Source organism: Nelumbo lutea, chromosome 3 (genome assembly GCF_056320005.1).
Source record: "Nelumbo lutea isolate HS-2025 chromosome 3, American lotus-T2T, whole genome shotgun sequence".
NCBI classification, from domain to species: domain Eukaryota; kingdom Viridiplantae; phylum Streptophyta; class Magnoliopsida; order Proteales; family Nelumbonaceae; genus Nelumbo; species Nelumbo lutea.
Genome location: NC_142686.1, coordinates 113978342 through 114001709, shown reverse-complemented (window position 1 = coordinate 114001709; position 23368 = coordinate 113978342). Strand labels below are relative to the sequence as shown.

The 23368-nt window shown below is 40.2% G+C and overlaps 1 protein-coding gene across 3 annotated transcripts in view; it reads right to left on the bottom strand.

Annotated features, from left to right (window-relative positions):
- Positions 1-23368, bottom strand: part of LOC148867765 (GPN-loop GTPase QQT2-like) — a 31505-nt gene that overhangs the window by 6958 nt on the left and 1179 nt on the right. For all 3 annotated transcript variants that reach the window (XM_088980908.1, XM_088980910.1, XM_088980909.1), the window contains exons 2-5: positions 23053-23176; positions 22789-22925; positions 22443-22665; positions 21749-22039 (exon numbers count right to left, since the gene is read on the bottom strand). In XM_088980908.1, coding sequence (XP_088837034.1) covers positions 21749-22039; positions 22443-22665; positions 22789-22925; positions 23053-23148 — 747 coding nt within the window. In that variant the 5' untranslated portion in view covers positions 23149-23176. The remainder of the gene's footprint in view (positions 1-21748; positions 22040-22442; positions 22666-22788; positions 22926-23052; positions 23177-23368) is intronic.

Here is a 23368-nt window from a genome sequence, read left to right as displayed (position 1 = left end):
GTGGTCCCACTCTGTCTGTAGTGTAGAATGTGCCCTAGTCATCCTAGGGTTAGCTGATGGTCAATCTGTTATTCCAGGTGTTATTTATATTTCAGTTTTATATTGTTTTATGTGTTATGTAAATACCAAGGGCAGATTTGTCCTTTCATGTAACTAGCATAACCTATAAATACTAAATAGAAGTGGCGGCGGCAGAACATTCAGATTCTGTCCTTCCTTTCAATTCTTGTGTTCTATTGCTCTCTCTACTCTTTCTCCTCTCTCCTCTATACCTATTTCTCCTTTTTCGAACCTGAAATCTATTAGGGTTCAAGGCTGATAGCAGTCTTGAACATCTACTTGGTATCAGAGCAAGGTTAGGGTTTCTCATGTGAGTCTAGTCCAGCCGACCACATGAGAATCCCCTAGGGCTGGAAGCTGAGAAAGCGGAGTTCGTGGACTGATTCTTGGAGATCGCCAGAGGGTTTAGTAGCTGTTGAAAACTTGTCACGGTTGCAGAGTGTTGGTGATCAGGAAGAATCAGAGAAGACTAGGGTCCGGGTAACCTTGGAAGGCAGCGAACAGCTTTTTTCTTATTGGTCCTACACTGTTTTGATTGTGATTGGTAGTCCAAGTGCTGTTTTTGAGACTTGACCGAGATGGAGTTTAAAAATCAGGCAGAATACAGTTTTGGGAACAACAGTTATGGTAGTGTTTCTGAGACAGGTGGTCAGATTACAACCGTAAAGTTTGATGGATCAAACTATTTGGAATGGGCCCAATCGGCCGTGATGGCTATTGGGGGAAGAGGTAAATTAGGGTACCTCTTAGGAGATGTGAAAGAACCCCCCAAGGGAGACCCTACGTATACCAAGTGGATCCAAGAAAACTACTTGGTTATGACATGGTTGTGTAATTCTATGCAGCCTCATATTAGCCAAAATTACTTGTGGGCAAAGACAACTAAGGAGCTATGGAATGCTATGAAAGAAACTTATTCCCAACCCCTTAATGTTGCCAGAGCATATGAATTGAAATGTGAAGTGAAAAACCTTAAACAAGGAGAGAAACCGATTTCAGTATACTTCTTTACCTTGCAGTCTCTGTGGCGTGAGATTGATCACTTAGAGACTCTTGAGTGGGAGAGTCCCAAAGATGCACAGATATATAGAAAGCAGGTCGAGACAAACCGGGTGTCTGAGTTTCTAGCGGGCCTAAATTCAGAGTATGATATTGTGCGGCAACGGATTTTGACTAGAGACAGTGTGACTCTCTCTCAGGCATACTCCTTAGTACATAGTGAAGAGACCAAAAGGAAAGTTATGATGCAACCTCAACCTCTCACACCGGCCTTTGTATCTGTTAAACCCAAATCAGGGGGTGATTCAGAGAAGGACAGGAGGAAGACAAAAAGGATGTGGTATGTGAACATTGTAAGAAATCCAAACATACAAAAGAAACATGTTGGAAACTGCATCCTCAGTTGGTTCCGGCAAAGTTGAGAAGCAAGAAGGGCAATGCTCATGTGGCTGTGAACACTGATTCAGCATCCTCATCTGGCACAAGAGGAACACCTTTAGAGACCTTAGCTGCAGTTCGGGCTAACCTAATACAGTTAGAAAATGAAGTTGGAAGTTCAGCTCAGCCACCGTAGTCACCATCAGCTCTTGCCACATCTGCCTTCGCACATTCAGGTACTCAAACTTCAGCCTACCATGCCTCAACTCCAGGTACTACTAAACCTTGTTGGGTAATAGATTCAGGTGCATCCGACCACATGACTAGCTTGCCTTCACTGTTTACCACTTACCATTTGTCTTCGGGTAGGGATAAAGTATCTATTGCTGATGGCTCCCTGGTCCCTATTTCTGGGAAGGGTGACATCAAGTTATCATATACTATCTCCCTGTCATCTGTTTTGCACGTTCCTAAGCTTGATACTAATCTTCTTCCAATCAGTAGTATTACCAAGCATATGAACTGCTCAGTAACCTTCTTCCCTGACCGATGTGTTTTTCAGGACTTGGAGATGAAGAAGGTGATTGGGACTGACCATGAGACGAATGGGATCTATCTGCTCGGGGAGAGGTCTTGTCAGGAAGAGTCAATAGAGAAGATGTCTTTTGTTTCTCAAAATGTGAGTTTGGTTATGCTTTGGCATAACCGATTGGGTCATTTGTCCTTTCGGTCTCTAAAGAGTCTGTTTCCTGCTTTATTTGAGTCTATTGAGTTGTCTCAGTTGCAGTGTGAAAGTTGTGAGTTTGCTAAACATTGTAGAAAGTCTTATTTATTGAGTAATAAAATGAGTAATAATTCTTTTGATATTGCGCATACTGATGTTTGGGGGCCCTATCACATCCCTTCTATGGGTGGGTATAGATATTTCTTGTTATTTGTTGATGACCATACCCGTTTTTCTTGGGTTTATCTCATGTATTCACGAGATGAGGTTCCTGCCCTGACCCAAAACTTTCACAAAATGATCCTAACCCAATTTGATGCCAAGATCAAAGTTCTTAGATCCGATAACGCAAAGGAATACTTTGTTAAACCATTGGCATCTTACCTTCTTAATCATGGGGTTATACACTAGAGCTCTTGCCCTCATACACCTCAGCAGAATGGAGTTGCAGAAAGGAAGAATAGGCACATCTTAGAGGTGGCTAGAAGTCTTATGTTCAATGTCCCTATTCGCTTCTGGGGTGATTCTATCCTCACGGTGGTATATCTTATTAATCGGGTTCCTTCCCGGGTCCTTCATATGAGATCTCCTTTTTCCCTTCTATACCCAAGTGAGGAGTTGTTTTCTATTCCCCTTAAAACATTCGGTTGTACCTGCTTTGTTCAACTTCTCGGACCCCATCACTCCAAGTTCGAACCCAAGGCCTCCAAATGCATTTTCCTTGGTTATGCACAAACTCAAAAGGGTTATTGCTGCTATGATCCTGTCTCAAGGAGGAAGTTTGTCTCCATGGATGCCACTTTCTTTGAGGAGACACCCTATTATCCTCGGGTTTCTCCTCAGGGGGAGAGCAGTGAGAGTGGGAGTTTGAGTCCTTTTCTTCAGGGGGAGAGCAATGAGAGTGGGGCAGTTCCTTTACCTATTCCATTGGGCGATGAGAGATGCAATGGTGAGGGTGGTCAGAGGGATCAGGAGTTGAGGGTCTATCACAGGTGATGCAGGCAAGTTGATCCTGGTCATCGACAGTCCAGGCCAGCTCCAATCTCATCTGCAGCTCCAAGTCCAGGTATTACAATCCCAGGGCCCACAGAGACTTCCTCTATTGTTGCCATTTCACCTCCTGCAGATGACCTTGACCTTCCGATTGCCATCCGTAAAGGGAAACGACATTGTACCACATCTACAGCCCACTGTATTTCCCAGTTTTTATCCTATGGTCGCCTATCTCCTACCTACAGGTCCTACCTTAGTTCCGTTGCCAATGTCCCTATTCCAAGAACAGTGCAAGAAGCCCTATCCATCCCGGAATGGAAAGATGCAATGCAGGTTGAGATGGATGCCCTGTTGAAAAATAACACATGGGAGCTAGTTGATCTGCCCAAAGGAAAGAAACTAGTTGGTTGCAGATGGGTATTTACCGTGAAGCACAATGCAGATGGATCCATTGAGAGGTATAAAGCTCGGTTAGTTGCAAAAGGGTTCACCCAGACTTATGGTATAGATTACTTGGAGACCTTTGCCCCGGTAGCCAAGATGACCACCATTTGAGTCCTATTATCCCTTGTAGCAAGTCACACTTGGCCTTTGTACCAAATGGATGTGAAAAATGCTTTTCTGAATGGAGACCTGCAGGAAGAGGTTTACATGCATTTGCCTCCTGGATTCTATGATGCAGAAACAGGTAAGAAGGTCTACTAGCTCAACAAGGCTTTGTATGGTTTGAAGCAGTCACCTAGGGCTTGGTTCGATAGATTTAGACTAGCCCTTGTGAAGTTCGGTTACATACAGGCCCAGTCAGATCATACTATATTCATCAAGAGGGTAGAGTCCTCCTTGACACTACTTGTAGTATATGTTGATGATATTGTGGTGACAGGGAATGATAGTCATGAGGTTGAGTCCCTTAAATAGCTCATTCATCAAAAATTTGAGGTGAAAGACCTTGGGTACTTCGGTATTTTTTGGGTATTGAGGTTGCTAGATCCAAACAGGGGATCTTTATCTCTCAAAGGAAATATGTCCTAGATCTGCTGGTAGAGACTGGAAAGTTAGGTGTCAAGCCTGCGGATACACCCATTGAATAGAACCATAAGATTAGTGCAGAGAGTGGGGAGCCTCTTGAAGACAAGGTTATGTTCCGGTGATTGGTAGGAAAACTCCTATATCTCTGCCTCACTCGGCCAGATATTACTTATGCTGTTAGTGTTGTCAGCCAGTACATGCATTCTCCTAGAACTACACATCTTCTTGCGGCAGAAAGGATATTAGCATACTTGAAGAGATGCCCGGGTAGGGGTATACTGTTCAAGAATGTTAGTGGTGTTAGTGAAGGGGTATTTCGGTCTTTGTACTTGTTGAGAAGGTTGATGTGTATTGTTATGTTAGTTCGAGTGCTTCTTACTTAAAGAAGGGCACTTAAGTCTTTTCCATTTAGTTAATAATATAATAACAGGTTTGGCCAAATCTACAGTGGATGATCTTTCTCTAATTCGAACCAGCATTTCTCTCTTTCCTCATCTTTCTCTCTTCTTCTTTCTTCTCCTACTTTACTTTACTTTACAGTCAACGAACAAGACAGAATTCTAGGGCAGGTCAAACTTTAACATGGTATCAAAGCGAGGTTCAACAAATCAGACTTGCTAAAATTCTGTCTTTTGCGCATTCGAATTAGGGTTTCTCTTGGGTTTCTCAGTTGTGAGTTGGAGACTGGGAAAAGGGCTGAAAAGGAGTGATCGCCCTCTTCCCTAGGAGGTTCCTATGCCTCCAATTGTGTCATTGGTGATTGGTTGTTGTGGTTTCTAAGCCCTAGTTAGGGCTGGTACGTGTGGTGCAGTGGTGTCTCAGCCCTTCGTGTGGTTGGCCTTCAGGCAATGAGGTAAAGTTTTTTATTATCTGTTATGGAATACATGAGAGGTGCAGTACAGTTTGCATAATGAGTTTTCAGATTGCAGTATGCTAGGGTTTATGCTAGGGTTTATTTTGGTTTGTGTGTGAATCGAAGGGCAATAGTGTCTACTTAATGGTGAAACTCCCTATAACTGTGGGTTAGGGTTTGTGGTGTTACAAGTGTGGTTTTCAGCATTTGATATCGCTGAAATCAGTGTGTAGACTTTGGTGAGTAGGGATTGTGGTGTTGCAATTTTCAGCATTTAATACTGCTGAAATCAGTGTGCAGATTTCGGTGAGTAGGGTTTGTGGTGTTGCAGTTCTCAGCATTTATTACTGTTGAAATCAGTGTGCAGATTTCGGTTAAGTGTCTGTGTGTAGTGTGCAGTGTGTAGTGCTCAGAATTTAGTGATAAGGAGTTCGGCAATGGCAAATAACAACGATAGTAAACCTAGTGTCATGATCTCTACTGACTACCTAAATGTCCAAATGACCTCCATTAAACTGAATGGAGAGAATTATATTCCTTGGGCCAAGTCTGTAGAGGTTTTTCTGAGGGCAAAGAAGAAAGTGAAGCATATAAGAGAGGAGAAACCCCCTGCTAATTCTCAAGAGTATGAAGACTAGGAACAGGAAGATGCACAGATCATTACATGGTTGTGGAACAGTATGGAACCCAAAATCAGTGTGAACTTCATGTTTCTTGACACAGACAAAGAGGTGTGGGATCATGCTAAGAAATTGTATTCAGGTCAGGATAATACTGCTAGGGTATATCAACTGTATCAGGAATACTTCAATCTGCAAGAGGGAAGTCAGAGCCTTGAGGAGTACTATGCCAGTATGAGGAATATCCGTAATGAGTTAAATGTCTATCATCCTCTCACTTTTGATGTCAAAGTTCAACAGCAACAGCGAGAGCAGCTTGATGTGACACGGTTTCTGGTGGGGCTGAAGTCTGAGTATGAACCCGTACGAGCTCAGATACTAGGGGGATCTGCTCTTCCATCTTTAGAGGAGGTGTTTGCCCATCTTCGGAGGGCTTCCATTGGATCTATGGATTCTAATGTCTCCGATAAATCAGCATTTGCAGTGTCAAGAGGTCGAGGTGGCAGAAGTGGGGCTCGAGGAGCCCAACCTGGCAGAAGTGGTAGTGGTGGATCTACACATACCCGTGGGGGTGGTCGTACTGGAGGCAGAGATTCAGGGGGAGCTTGCGGTAGAGGACGTGGCTCGGGTCCACGGAAGTGTACTCATTATGGATTGGATGGACATACCATTAACTACTGTTACGACTTACATGGCCCTCCCTCGACGTGGGCCAACCATGCCATGACTAGTGACACCAGTTTCAGCTCTAGACAGGAGAACCGGTCAGCTGACCCGTTGCCTTCTACTCCCTCAGATGGCCCAGGCAAGGAGATGGTGAGTGTTCCTCGGGATGAGTATGAGAGGTTTGTTCAATCCAAGTCGTAGCAGAACACAACTTCCTTTGCACACTCAGGTATGGCTTGTTTGGCATCCACACCCAACCCTGGATTATTGATTCTGGAGCCTCCGATCACATGACAGGAACTCCAGGTGTGTTTTCATCTCTCACTCATTGCTCAACATCACAATCTGTTACCCTTGCTAATGGCTCCACATCATCTATCTGTGGTGTTGGTAATGTTGACCTAGACCCTATATCCCTATCCTCTGTTTAATATGTACCTAAGTTTCCATTTAATCTTATGTCTGTTAGTAAGATGACCAAGTCCCTTAAGTGCTCCATCACATTTTACCCTTCTATGTGTGTTTTTCAGGATCTCAAGACGGGGATGAAGATTGGTGGAGGGCATGAAGCCGGTGGACTGTATTATCTTGATGGTGGTGGACACGGCCCTTCAGTCATCCATTTCTCCTCTCTAGTGGCATTGTGGATTTGGTCACCCTTCGTTGAAAGTGTTGCAGTCCTTAGTCCCTTCATTGAGTCAACTGTCTGTTTTAGATTGTGAGTCGTGTCAATTTGGGAAACACCATCGTGTTCCCTTTCGTTCTGGGGTCGATAATCGTGTGTCGAGTCTTTTTTCTTTAATTCATTCAGATGTTTGGGGTCCTTATAAAGTGATGTCATATAATGGATACCGATATTCTGTTATTTTTGTTGATGACTGTTAAAGAATGACGTGGCTCTATTTAATGAAAGAAAGAAGTGAATTATTTGCCATCTTCCAGAAATTTCATTGACAAATTGAAGGCATTCCTATAGGAACACTTTCAGACAAAGGACCTTGGCCAGTTGAAATACTTTTTGGGCATAGAGGTAACAAGATCTAAGCATGACATTAATTTGTGTCAGAGGAAATATGTGCTCGATTTATTGGAAGAAACAGGGTTGTTGGGTACTAAACCGGTTGAGACACCTATGGAAACAAATACGAGGCTGAGCAGTGATATAGGTGAAGTATTTGAAGACCCTGGTAGATATCGACGACTTGTAGGCAAACTAAACTATCTAACCATTACTCGGCCAGATATTTCATTTGCGGTTAGTGTGGTGAGTCGGTTCATGCAGAAACCTTTGGTCCCACATTGGAATGTAGTGCTAAGGATTATGAGGTATCTGAAAGGAGCTCCTGGTCGTGGTTTGCTGTACAGGAGTGGTGGAAAACTGATAGTAGAAGGATACACCGATGCTGATTGGGCAGGTTCTATGTTTGACAAACGATCCACCACAGGCTATTGCACCTTTCTAGGGGGTAACCTGGTAACGTGGAAAAGTAAGAAGCAAATAGTTGTGGCAAGAAGCAGTGCAGAAGCAGAATATAGGGTCATGGCACGTACTGCTTGTGAATTAGTGTGGCTGAGGAACCTTCTACAGGAGATAGGATATGACATCAGTACTCCAATGAAGCTCTATTGTGACAATCAGGCAGCAGTTCATATCTCTTCCAATCTAGTGTTTCATGAAAGAACCAAGCACATCGAAGTTGACTGTCATTTTGTGAGAGAGAAGGTGCTGAATGGGGTGATAGAAACTGCATATGTTAGTACGGGAAACCAGTGGGCAGACTTGTTTACAAAAGGTTTGAGTCGGGGGAGAGTGGACTACATATGTAACAAGCTGGGGATTATATGCTATATACTCACCAGCTTGAGGGGGAGTGTTAGTGGTGTTAGTGAAGGGGTATTTCGGTCTTTGTACTTGTTGAGAAGGTTGATGTGCACTGTTATGTTAGTTCGAGTGCTTCTTACTTAAAGAAGGGCACTTAAGTCTTTTCCATTTAGTTAATAATATAATAACAGGTCTGGCCGAATCTAGAGTGGATGATCTTTCTCTAATTCGAACCAGCCTTTCTCTCTTTCCTCATCTTTCTCTCTTCTTTCTTCTCCTACTTTACTTTACTTTATTTTACAGTCAACGAACAAGACAGAATTCTAGGGCAGGTCAAACTTTAACAAAGAACAATAACCACATGAAGGTGGAGGTCTATACGGATGTCGATTGGGCTGGGAGTGTTAATGACAAAAGGTCTACCTCAGGATATTGTGCTCTTGTGGGAGGTAATATTGTCTCTTGGAGAAGAAACAAAGTGTTGTCTCCCAATCTAATGCTGAAACAGAATACAGGTCAATGGCTAACGGAGTGGCTGAAATCCTATGGCTGAGATTTCTACTTGAGGAGTTGGGTATCGAGTATGAGAAGCCCCTGATGCTGTATTGTGATAATCAAGCAGCTATTAATATAGCACATAATCCAGTGCAACATGACAGAACCAAACACATTGAAGTTGACCGACATTTTGTACGAGAGAGGGTCTCATCTCCAGAAGTATGCCTCCCTTACATCACATCCAGTATGCAACTAGCAGATATCCTCACTAAAGCCGTATCAAGAAAGAAGCTAGAGGCGGATCTATCCAAGTTGGGAATGATAAACATTTATTCCCAACTTGAGGGGGAGTGTAGAGAACACTGATGTGGGCCCCACAGCTGTGGTCCCACTCTGTCCGTAGGGTAGAATGTGCCCTAGTCATCCTAGGGTTAGCTGATGGTCAATCTGTTATTCTAGGTGTTATTTATATTTCAGTTTTATATTGTTTTATGTGTTATGTAAATACCAAGGGCAGATTTATCCTTTCATGTAACTAGCATAACCTATAAATACTAAATAGAAGTGGTGGCGGCAGAACATTCAGATTCTGTCCTTCCTTTCAATTCTTGTGTTCTATTGCTCTCTCTCTACTCTTTCTCCTCTCTCCTCTATACCTTTTTCTCCTTTTTCGAACCTGAAATCTATTAGCATTCAAGGCTGATAGCAGTCTTCAACATCTACTCAAGTAACCTTGTCAACTCCAACCATATAAACAATATGTCTCTTTCCTAAAAGCAAGAATTGGTATCATTTTTGTACAACTAATTAGGAAGCCGTTGTCCATCCCAGAAAACATATTCATCCATTTCTCCAATTATCCTCACAAATTCATTTTTCTTTCATACCATCCCCTCCAAATCATGATGGTGTGGCAACTAAACTCTTAATTCCTAATGCCATTGTAAATTTGTAAGGTGTATGTTTTTTCATTATATAAGTTACTAGAACCATGTAAAATCAAAAAGTTCAGGCACTTCTTTAGCCAATAGCCATGCCCTGAGGAACCACATCATAAAGAATAATTATGATACACCATTCACAGAATAGAAAAATGAGGAATGGCTAGCAAGAAAAGCCAGAGTGCAAACCTCACCTTCACCAGTGCTAAAAAACACACTAGAAAGTCAAGGAACGTTTCTTGGGCTCCACATGCCATTTTTCTATTCTAATGTGCCTTTCAGTGCATTGTAAAAGGGGGGTGCACCTTGTGTTACTTGCTCTCCTTCAACTACTGGTTATAACTTTCAATATTTTGCATATATACTGTCTGGAAATAATGATAATTGCTTATAAGTATAATACCCAAGAAAAAAAAAAACACTAAGGTTAATAGTGGGAGAATGGGTGTTGTTGGAGGAGGGCCTGTTTGCAAATTCTTTTGAGAAGGGGCCTACTTAGCAAAAAGGAAAAACATGTTTACAAAAGAAAATCTAATTTCTTTAGCTGCAAGAACTATTTCCTCTTTTCTCTTTTCAGACCTAAGAGAAGGTGAAGACAATCCATCATTGGAGAATTGAGGAGAGGCTTTATCTCAATGATTTTTGGCACCAAACCACTCTTTAGGTAAGCCTTTTTCTCCCTTGGATTTTCGTTTTTTGTTTTCTTGTGCATTTAACTTAAAATTAGGATTTTTGCTGGATGATCATTTTCTGGCCAACCTCCGATAAGAAAAATAGTTTTAATAGAGACTTCTTGACATTAGAAACCCAACAGATCCAACCTTGTATCTTTTGAATTTGTGGAAGGAAAGCTAGGTTAAATTTCGGATTGAAACAGAGGGAATGTTAACCGACTTTAGGCAGCCAGAAACTGGCATTCCGGCGATGTTTTTGACTAGATTTTGGTTCTATGTTGTAGTTCTTGATGAGATATTTGAAACGGTACCTAGAACTACTCATTTGGATTTTTGTACTAAAAGTTATTAATTTTTAAAGTTGGTATCCTAAATCTGTTAAATCTGGGAATCTGAGAAACTGTTAGCAACCAGCCGAATTTAGGCCACTAGAAAGGGGCTGTCCGATGATCTCTTTGGCCAGGAGTAAGGTTTAAATTGTAGCGGGTTATGAGACCTTCATGACGTTATATCACAATTGTGAAGCGGACCTTTAAGCCGGAAGTTATGAGTCTTAAAAGTTGGGTTCACGAATACAATCAATCTGGAAATTCCGGGAATGTTAGTTAACCCAAATTAGCATAAATCAATCGTTTTGTGGTGTTTCTGAACGGAATTTGATTCTAAATTGTAATATATCGTGAGAAGGATATGTTCGAAGAATAAATTCTCATTTTAGGTGGCTGGAGTGTATGTTACAGGTGTCAAGATTTAGTCCTACTATAAACACAAACAAAAAAATTAGAAATCTGGGAGTCTTAGAACCTAATCTAGTAAACTACTGGAGGTTTAGGTGGACTGATAAAATAAGTTGGAAGTTTTACTTCCTCATTTTATCAATATAAATTTTGAAATTAGTTGTAACAATTACTCATTTATTTATAGGCTTTTGGGATATACCATGACTCACTTATATTGGTACTTTGGACTTGATGTGTTGAGTAAGTGGCTTTTCATCTTTCAGTTATATATGTTTTTCTTTTCTTTTCTTTCTTTTTGTCAACTATCAATTAAATTAACAAATAAATTCTTGGTTATGTATATATATATATATGTGTGTGTGTGTGTATTTGTTTTTGTTTATTTGAATTGGGATCCAAGCATGTGAATAATATGAATTCGGAATCTAGACGATTTTTTTTTTTTTGTTGATAATTGTGAATCACCGATATTGGATGCATTGTTCTTCCTTAAAAAGAAACAATGACTTTTTTTGAAGTTGTTATTATTTATTTAGTTATGTTATTCTTATGATAAATTCCTTTGTGAGATTCATGTGTGGATATTGATGTATCTGTTATATTCTAATAATATAGGACTACACTCTGGGCCCTCTCATTGGGGAGGAATACAATGGCATCTTGAACTAGTCCATTTTGAATTTGGGCCCTCACCACAGGGCATATATGTGGTCCCTTATCATTGGGGTTAAAGTGGTCGTAGTTTAATATATGACTACACCTTGGACATTGCCATTGGGGATGAATATGATGGCATCTTGGACTAGTCCATTTTGAATTTGGGCCCTCATCACAGGGCATATATGTGGTCCCTTGTTACTGGGGTTAAAGTGGTCATAGTTTAATATATGACTACGCTTTGGACCCTGCCATTGGGGATGAATATGGGGGCATCTTGGACTAATCCATTTTGAATTTGGGCCCTCACCACCAAGCATATATGTGGTCCCTTATAATTGGGGTGAACGTGGTCGTAGTCTACTCTTGTGAAATTGCTATTCGACTCTGATTTGAATTTGAATATATCGACATTAGTCCATGACATGTGTTCCTTTCAGCTTGTTCTTATGGTTTTGTAAACTGTTAGAAAGTTTGATTTTTTTTTTTTTGAGTATGTAAGCATTTGTTCTCTAAGATGGATTAAGTTGTTTAAAACTCATCTTTGAATATTAAGAAGATTTTATGAAATATTTATTGTTATTAGTATCATTATTATCTTTTTGCATGTTTGGTCCAACTAGGGAGATGAAATGTTACTTATTGAGGGTTGTACTCATTATTGCCAGTTCTCTTCCTTTTCAGGTGATGAAGAAGAATAGCTACTATATGGGATTGCTTGAGAGAGAGAGAGAGCTAGCACAAATTTATTTACATTTTTTTTTGAGAAAATTTAACTAGAACTTATTAAGAAAAAAAGAGGGGGGGGGGTGGGGAACAAGAGGAGATATACAAAGTAAGGGGGAACCCCTACAAGTTACAAAGGAGGAAGCTTGTCACTATACAGATGCTCCAAATACACACCAAATTTAGCTAGGTCATTTGCAGTATGATTGTGTTCCCTAGGAATCCAAACTAAGTTAACATTCAAACCATCCAAAGAATCCCAAGCTTCAGTCAGATAGTGATACAGTCTCCAAGGGCCCCCTTTTTTGTCTCTTAACCATTTTATCATATTTGCTGAATCACCTGCAATGATCAAATTCTAAATTCCCAAATTCTTTATTATCCTGATTCCGGTGAGAGCAGCCATCACTTCAACTTTGTGGAGTCGGCCCAACCGATTAGACCACTAAAAGTCCAGTAGATATTGCCCCTTTCGCCCCTTACTGTACCACCAATACCTGCAAAGCCCGGATTGCCTAAGGCACAACCGTCAAAATTAAGGGTTATCACACCATCACTGATGGAAACAAGATGCTTCAAGGGAGTTTGCTGGGGATGAGGTAGAAACAAAAAGGGGTGATTATCTCTGGTAATATCATTGACTGAAAGTCCTTTAAACAGAGCTGAATTCACCGCCCAAATGATGCAACGATAGGTAATATCTGAGATCAACTCCTCCAAGGTTCTGCTTTTATTGTCAAAGATACGGATGTTTCTTTCTTCCCAAACGCCCCACTTTATTGCATGAGGCACTGATTGCCAAAAGACTTTACCCCTTCTGCTAAGCCTTATTCCTTGCCATTGATTCAAGTTGTCCATGATGTGTTTTGGAAAAAACCAGCTGTACCTTGCCATATTCAAGAAGTGGGACCATATCCTTTGAGTGAAGCTGCAATGAAGAAGAATATGATCTGTTGATTCACCCTCACTGAGACAAAATACAAACATGAGGAGAAATGGAGCGTCTTCCCAAAAGTTTTTTCTGAAGGAGATCACAAGTATTAACTTTTTGGAGACAGGCTTCCCATACAAAGAAGCAAATTCTTGAGGGGATGTGGCTGCACCAAAGAGGGATGCTGATCTTCAGCAGTCAAAGCCCTGAACATAGACTTAGAAGAGAATTCGCCATTTGGGTGGAGGGTCCATATTCGGGTGTCAGAATGAGAGGGGGATATATATGTGAACTGAATTCAGATCTGGAAGAAAACGGATCTAGGGGTGTCAAGAATAGTCGACCCCCACCCCAAAGAGCCTATTTTTATGTTAAAGAGATAAAAAGAATGTACAGTTACAAGAATGCCCTTACAAGGCTGAAAGATAAAAAGAACAAATAAAATAATAACTATGATATTGCACAACAATGACTACTCTAATAATGTACATCAAGATATATCTTCACACTCCCCCTCAAACTGATGTGTAGACATCAGCATCAGTTTGCCCATAAGAATGAAATGTCGACTCTTAGTCATGGCCTTGGTGAAGATGTCGGCAATTTGCATGTGAGAGGCAACATGAGGAAGAGATATAGAGCCTGCAACAAGGAGGTCTCTAATAAAGTGACAATCCACCTCGATATGTTTAGTCCTCTCATGAAAGACTAGATTAGATACAATTTTGATAACACAAGTGTTTTCAGCATATAGAGGGATAGTAGTAGGAAGAGAAATCCCAAGATCAATGAAAAGTGACTGCAACCAAACAATCTCGCTACATGCAAAAAACATAGCTCTATAATCAGCTTCTGTGGAAGACTTAGAGACAGTTTGTTGTTTCTTGCACTTCCCGGAGGTGAGAGAGTCACCCAGGAAGACGGACCACCCAGTAGTGGATTGACGAGTGTCAGGGCAACCATCCCAATCAGTATCAGCATAAACCCTCAACTGTATGGGTAATGAGGAAGAGAAAAACAGTCCCTGAGAGGCAGTGTCTCGAACATAACGGATGATGTGGCGAACTGCAGTCATATGAGGTTGTCTTGAGGCAGAGACAAATTGACTAACAACCTGAACAACATGTGAAACATAAGGCCTGGTCATAGTAAGATAGATCAAAGATCCAACAAGCTGACGGTACAAGGTGGCATCAGGAAGGATGAGGCCTTCGGATTTAGATAGCTTGACATTTAGATCAGAGGCGTATTTTTGTTGACAAATAAAATACCCTCGATTGCTACGATGAACCTCCAACCCAAAAAGTAGAGGACCCAGGTCCTTCATGTGAAATGAGTTATGGAGTAAGGACTTCAGCTCACGAATGCTGTCATGGTCATCCCCCATTAGGAGCATGTCATCAACATATAATAGAAGGATAGTGATACCCTAGGGTCTTCTTTTAACAAAGAGGGAGTAACCAGAGGAACTCTGATTATACCCAGCTGCAAGAACAACATCCCAGAAGCGCTCAAACCAAGCCCTGGGTGCTTGCTTCAAGCCATATAAGGACTTCTTCAGTTGACAAACACGTGAAGAATCACTGCAATATCTAGGCAGAGGTCTCATGTAGGTTGTCTCCTTTAATTCGCCATGAAGGAACACATTCTTCACATCTAATTGGTAAATAGTCCAGGAATGAACAACAGAAATGGCTATAAGAGTCCGAACTGTGGTGATCATAGCAACCGGGGCAAATGTTTCTTCATAATCAATCCCATATTCCTGACTGTATCCTTGAGCAACTAGTCGGGCCTTATATCGATCAAGAAAGCCATCTGATTTTAGTTTGATCGTATAGACCCAACGGCTTCCAACAATAGAAGCATCTGGAGGAGCTGGCACAAGATCCCAAGTGTCATTCTCATGGAGGGCTTGAATTTTGACATCCATAACTTCTTTCCATTGAGAACATTTAATGGCTTGCTGATAAAATCTATGGATATTTGTGGAAGAAAGTACAACAGAAAAGGAACTATAGTTTGAAGGAAAACCATAGCGGTCAGGAGGTCGAGAGATACGGGTAGAATGACGAAGTGGAATAACTGAACTACTATCTGAAATAGGAGGATCTTGGGTCAAGGTATCACTTACAGAAGATATCTAAGATGAATGCTCTAGACCGGGTGGAAGGGGGGTTGTAGGCGTAGGAGCCGGGACACGTAGCCACTTACGGGTGAAGACAAGAAGATCTCTCTCGATTGAGGAAGTGGTAGTGTCATTTGAATCAAAGTCCAACAAAACAAAGATGGAAGGAGCAGACAATCTAGCAACCCCAGCAAAGAAGGAGATATGTTCAAGAAACACAACATTTTGAGAAATCCGAATATGACGAATAGTAGGATCATAACACAAAAATCCTTTGTGGTCAGGACTATATCCCACAAAGGCACACATAACAGACTGAACAATTAACTTAGATCGTTCACGAACAAGAAGATGAATAAAACAATACATGAAGGCCAGAGAAATCTGGGGGATAAAAATGTTTTTGGAAGGGAGAGGTGTTGCCTAGAACAGAGGATGGAAGAAAATTGATCAAATACACAATTGTACTGGTTGCTTCTACCCAAAACGAAGTTGGAGTATGAGACCCCTATAGTAATGTTCGCACAACACTGACAATGTGTTCGTTCTTCCGTTCAGCTACACCATTCTGTTGTGGAGTTTCTGGGTAGCTACGCTGAGACTGAATTCCATGACTTCTCAAATATGCCAAGAAGTCTCCATCTCTATATTCTCCCCCTAAATTTGAGCGAAGGATAGTCACACTGCACTTGAATCGATTTTGCACCATAGTATGAAACAATTTAAATGCACCAAAGACTTCTAATTTGTGTCGCAAAAAATAAATCCAAGTATATCTGGTACAATCTGTACCCCAATCATGAAATAATAGAAGCAAACCAAACATCACTATGTATTATCTCAAAAAGGTTTAGTGGCATGTTTAGATTTATGAAGAAACGGTAAAACATGACTTTTACTCAAACAACACATAGTGCAAGAAACATCAAAAGTATCAACAGGGGGAATTTTATTCTTAATCAAACCAGAGTCAAACAAAAATTTTAAGTTTTGGGAATATGGACGACCCAATCATTTATGCCATAAATCCCATATATTATTTCTATAACTCAACATAGAATCAGACAAAGAAGAACTAAGTAAAGCTGAGGATGCCCCTGGTTGAGACTTCTCGAACTCCAGCGCAAACTGACGGCCCAACCTATGCCCCTTCCCTTTCACCTTCCTAGTGTACCGGTCCTGTATCAAGCAACCATCATGAGAAAAAGTGAGGACATTTCTTTCATCAACAAGTTAACCAACAGAAATCAGATTAATAGTAAGGTTGGGTACTAAGAGGGTTTTGGAGAGAGGAAAGGACCTGGTTGGTGACAGTCGAAGGGATAAATCATTACTACCAATGATGTTTAACTTTTCACCATTAGCAATAATAATACGTTTATGGTGAGTTTTAGTGGAAGGGATTGGGTGGTTGAGGTAGGCTCCTGTCATATGGTTTGTGGCACCTGAGTCTATAATCCAAGCACGTGAAGGGGAAGAACAATATGCAGAGAACTTACCAGACAAGCCAATAGTAGAGAAAGCAGAGGAAATAATAGAAGATACCAGTTGCCGAACCCTTTCTTCATCCATGACACCTGTTGATTCACCTTTCATTGAGGACTCACCCTTGGTAGATACAGTGTCTATTGCTGGTCCATCTGTTGCCTGATGGGCCCGGTGCTGAGTCTTTTTCTGAGAGCCCTTAGCTGGTCAGACTGGACAGTCTGGAATGATGTGACCATGTTGCTTGCAATAGGTACACACATTCTTCTTCTTACAATAAGATGCTATATGTCCAAAACCCTTGCACTCATAGCACTAGGTTTTGGAGAGGTCCTTGGAGGTTGGCTTCTTACCCCCATGAGCAACAAAGGTTGTTTCAGCCCCAACTTCAGCCATCTTCCCATCAAACCCGGTTGCAGTGAGAAGTCTAGTCTCTTTGCTCAGAAGTCCCCCTAAAACAGAATCCATATCTGGAAGTGTTCCCCTACTCAGAATGTTGGACCTGATTATCTCATATTCAGGTCTGAGTCTCATCAAGAACTGAGTCACCTTTCTCTTCTCAAAGTGCTTCTAAAAATATTTTACACACTCCACTGGATCCGAGGGTTCAATGGGAACAATCTCATATTCAGCCCATGAATCAAGAAAACCAGAATAATACTCCTGTATCCTCCTATCTCCTTGACTGTAAGAGAATATTTCTGATTCTATCTGATATTGCTTAGATACGTTGGACTGTTGATAAACCTTTTCTAGATACATATACATCTCATGTGTTGTTTTCATTCTCCTCGTAGGAACAGATATATGATAGTCAATAGAACTTAGAATCCAAGAAACAAGTTTACCATTGTCCAACTTCCATTGTTGTAAAGCTTTGGCCTCAGTCTCAGCTGGTCTGGTGACCATTCCATTCAGATATCCTTCTAAACCCTTTCCCTCAACATAAAAGTCGAAGTGAAACTTCCACATCCCATAGTTCTGTCCATTCACCTTTATAGGGATGATATCACCTCTATCTGAAGCCATTTCAGCAAGAAAATAGCACAAATAGGGTTTGGCTGAAGTTTAAAGAAATTAATATGAGGCAAAACTTAGATCCAAAGACAAGAGAAATAGGCTGTAATCAATCCAAGAGAGTCAAAAAACTGAAATAGAAACCCCTTACTTTCACCAGAGATTGTTCAAGATCCAAAACAAAGAGAAGCTGAACACAGTCTAGAAAAGGAAAGTCTTAGTGCATCAGCCAAGAAGAAGAGTCCAGATCTCTCTCAAAACTTCACGGATCTCCGTAAAAATTTCAGAATATGTTGAGAAAGGTTAAGCGACAACTCCTTTCAATTCTTGTTGCAAACGGAGGTCAAACAAGAGAGATCCAATAAAATCTCTCTCTGGGTGCGCAGAAAACAAAAGAGGAGTTCCTGGATAGATTAAAACAATCCAGGACCACTCGGCAAAGATGTATGTTTTCAATAGATCACGAAGGCAAGACGGATCAGAGAAAAGGAAGATCAAAGAGCAACCTGCTCTGATACCATGTGAACTGAATTCAGATCTAGAAGAAAACAGATCTAGGGGTGTCAAGAATAATCGACCCCCACCCCAAAGAGCCTCTTTTTATATTAAAAAGATAAAAAGAATATACAGTTACAAGAATGCCCTTACAGGGCTGAAAGATAAAAAGAACAAATAAAATAATAAGAACTATGATACTGTACAACAAGGACTACTCTAATAATGTACATCAAGATATATCTTCACAATATAGGCATCTTTGAGGGTTTGGATTAAGGCTATTAAATCAGAAATATCTGAGTCCCTTAGGGGCCTTCTGAGGTGGAGGTTTAAAGAATTCTCGGTAGACTGGTTTGGGTGGCAAGCAGAAATAGAGGCTTCTTGGTCAAGGATGAGGTTAAACAGCCTAGGGAAAGAGGCTTCCAGGGTAGGTTCCCCCCACCATGGATCTTTCTAGAATTTAATTCTAGACCCATTTCCCACTTTATACCTTATGAAAGGAAAGAAAGAAGTATGAATGGAACATATACCTTTCCAAGGGTTGGTGGCCTTTATCCTGTTCAAATGGAGACTGCAATCCCACCCTTTTGTATTTTGTCCATATTTACTTGAGATGACAGCAGTCCAAAGAGCATTAGGTTCTTTCAAAAATCTCCAAAGCCATTTGCCTAGGAGAGAAGAATTTTTCTCTTTAAGCTATCCAATACCCAACCCGCCTTCTTCTTTTGGTCTGCATACTTGTTTCCAGCTGATTAAATGGTTTCTCTTGTCTCCACCACCTTCCCAAAGAAAATTCCTTTGAAGCTTCTCAATCTGATTTCTGACTTTAGTCGGAATCTAGAAAACAAAGAGAAAGTAGACCGGCAGATTTGATAAGGAGGCCTTTAAGAGAGTAAGCCTACCCCCTTTGGAGAGATAACACTTTTTCCAAGTCGACAATTTCTTCTCGCATTTCTCCATCACAAGACTCCAAAAGTTGAGGGATTTTGGATTCCCTGCCAAAGGCATCCCAAGGTAGGTAATGGGGAGATTCTCCACTTTGCACCCCAATAAAGATTTGCAATTTTCTATAAGTGCCACTTCAACTGAGTTGATAACCACAATACTACTTTTGCAGAAATTAACTCTCAGACTAGTGAGAATCTCGAAACATTTGATTACCATTTTAGCGTTTGTGATGTTGGTTATGGAGGCATCCAAGAACAGGATTATGTCATCGGCGAACTGTAAGTGAGAGATGTGAAGTTTATCCCTACCCACTTCAAAACCTTTCACCAAGTTGAGAAGAATTGGCTTGTCAACGAGATAATTAAATATATCCATCACCAAAGTGAAAAGTAATGGGGAAAGAGGGCAACCTTGTCTTAGACCCCTGCTAGCCTTGAAATAACCTTTTGCATCACCATTTATCAATATTGAAAACCAAGGAGAGCCAATACAACCATTAATCCACCTGATCCAATTTCTCCCCAAACCTCTTAGCCTTAAGCAATCAAGAAAGCAGTCCCAATCCACTTTGTTGTACGCCTTCTCAAGATCAAGTTTCACAAGGACCTCCGGGATCCCAGAGGATTTTTTGTCTTCCACACACTCATTTGCAATAAGAATGTTGTCCACAATTTGTCTTCCTTCTACAAAAGCAAACCGATTTGGGGAAATCAGATCTTCAAGGACTTCTTTAAGTCTATTGGCCAAAACCTTTGCCAAAATTTTGTAAATGCTCCCAACCAAACTTAAAGGTCTAAAGTCTTTAACTTCCAAAACTCCCCCTTTCTTAGGGATGAGGCAGAGAAAGGTAGAGTTAAGGCCCTTGTCAACAATGGCAGATGAATGGAAGTCTCTGAAAAACTCCATGAGATCTAACTTTACAATTTCCCAACACTTTTGGAAGAAAAGAACAGGGAAGCCATCCAGCCTTGAAGCCCTATCTCCATCCATGCTGAAAATAGTCTTCTTGACTTCTTCCTCTTCAAAGCTTCTTTCCAACCAATCCCTCTTTTTAGCTGATAGGGTAGTGCCATCCCATTTAAATATTGTCAACTGATTTTCACTATCCTTGGAGCAAAAGGTTTTTAAAGAAAGAAAGGAAAGCTTCAAAAATTTCCTCAGGATTCTCTACTTCTCTCTGATTAAAATTGAACTCAGAAATAAAATTCTTCCTACTTCTTCCCAGGGCATAGGTATGAAAAAATCTGGAATTATTGTCCCCTTCTTTCAACCATCTCACTCTTGATCTTTGTGTCCAATAAATCTCTTCCCTTCTAACTAGTTGATCCCATTCCTTTCTTAATTCTGCTCTTTTATTTCTGTTCAAGGCATTGAGAATTTATTTACATTAGAACTTGTAGTAGATTTATTAGTTGGATTTTAGATTTATTATTATTATTATTATTATTTGTAGATAGGAGTTTTCACTTAGGGAGTAGAACTAGGGCTTGGGGAAAAATGGCCTGAGTGATCCATTGCATTTTGGGAACTGGAGGAGTGTTGGAGAGTGATCCTTTGCATTTTAGTTCAATTTTTCTTTTTTATCTTTTTTTTTTTTTTTTTTTTTTTGGGGGGGGGGGGAGGGGCAACAACCCACTTTATTACATTTTTTACCAGCCTAAATGTAGTAACAATATAAATAATAGTTTTAACAAAAAGTTTTTTTTGGGGAGGGGGGCAAGGACCCCCCACCAATATACTTGGCTCTAACCATAGAAACCATTCAACAGAACATTTTTGAAATTTAATCTGGTTAGTAAAATAGAAAAATAAAATAAAAATCATGTAATACAAAACAAACTTACAAACTTAGATATACATTCCCTAAGACATTAGTTCGAGATTTGAGTTTTTTCAAGAATGAAAGTAAGTTGCATTGCAACGGGAATTGGTTCTCCATTTTCATTCTTTTTCTTCTTTTTACTACTTTTTCTTATGCATGTTTTGTTGTTACTTGTTACTTGTTAGCATGGGTTTCATACTGAAGCACAAAAATTAGTAACTAACTAGCAAACATCATTAAAATCTGTTAATAAGCACCACTAAAAGGGTCAGTTGTAGAAATAAATTATGCATGTAATATGCTAAAAAGTCAATTTATGTTGCTTGTCACTAGGATCATACATAACTATTAGTTTTTCCTTTGAAAGAACACTGAAAGTTAATACCTTCTAATAGACTGCACTGCAGATAAATGGTTATGGCAACAATTACTATCCATAAACATATAGGCGTAAGATTTTCTGCTGCCATAATTGGTGCTCAATAGAACAGCCGGCATCCAACCACATAAAGAATATCAAATTATAGAGTAAGGCATACCTCCAGAGCAAACTGATGTTTGGCAATGTCTGTCTTGTTAAAGGCCAAAACCAGAGGCAACCGTGTTTTATAGAGTATGCTACATGCGTAGAGCATGTTACTCATGAATGTGACTGGGCTTGCTGAACGAGGGGTATCAACCACATATGTAATTACTGTAGGAAAGGTTGAAGCAAAAGCTTCAGCAATTATTGCTCCAGAAGCTGACCAGGTGAAAATCTCAATTTGACCAGGAGTATCTACAAGAACATAATCAAGCTGATCTGCTCGTTTCTCAATAACTGATATAACCTGAAATAAACAAAAAAGGAATATGTATCAGGAATTTCAAACAGCTAGCTTCGTCCCAATCCAGTGGTGTTTACAGATACTAGGATGTAGAGGGGTTAGGAACTTGGGAGTTAGGACCCAACACAGATGGATTTTTTGTTCCAAACATCTGTCAAAATCTAAAGATTCTGTTCCAAAGTACAAACATCTGTCAGAATCTTCCTTCTGTCCACATAATGTGGTGGAATAAATTTTTGATGCAAGAGATCTTCTAAACAAGGACATACTCAACAGCCTCAATGCATAACCTCTCTAAAAGAGTGCTAAAAGTAAGGCATAATTGAGATGACTGTAGATTAGTCTTATATCAACCTAGTAAAGCAAAGTTACAGAACGAAATAAATTTCACATTAAAAACGTGTACCTCATCAAACTTTGTAGAGAACAAGTTCAATGATGTGAGAATTCCCCCATTAGGACCAAGATTGAACTGTTTCATTACTTCCTTGTACCGAACAGTGTCTCTTATATCAATATTTGCGCCAAAAGGAAGTGTCATAACAGCTGGATCAAGGTTAATTACATATCCACAAATGTTTGAAGCTTGTGTATGGCAAACCAACCGGTGAAGAAAAGTTGTTTTTCCACTCCCTGTGGTAAACCCAAATCCTTCATCGATTATTTTAGAAAGAAAACACTATGGATGTTTGACAAATCTAATCCCCATTACAAATTCAGAAGAGAATTTGAGAAGTAGCGATGCAAATGACGTGCCTGCCATTCCAACAACAATGACAATGACTGGTTTTCGTTTAAAGTTAGTTGATGAAGTGCCCGCTTGACCAGAGGAAGATTCCTGAATTTGTAGTTTCTCCATCGACTTGGTAAGATCATCTTTTGATTTGCCCTTGAAATTCAAATAAAAGGAAAAGAAAACAATCATGAACATTTAGAGCAAGTTCTGGCCAACACACAAAGATGAATTGATGCAGCAAATAGAAGTAAAGGTTTGATAAGGAAAATAAAATAGGTACTTTGCTGCTTGAAGGTTCCAGAGAATCCACTTGCATTAGCAAGCCTTCCTCTGCCATTTTCGAATCCAACTTGCAAGAATCACTATCAATGTCCATCTTTCAGCAATGAGGTGTCATTCCGGACCTTCAAAAAAATCAGAAATCCTAAGAGTTCGCAAGGAAAGAAAACTTGATCGAATTCCTCTTAGGCTTTTTATAGGAAGAATAGCAACAATATTTGGTTAATGAGAACAGCCTGTTAACCTCATATATCAGCAAATAAGTTACTTATAAATAACACGTATAGAAAGCAAGACAAATGGTTGTAGTGCTGAAA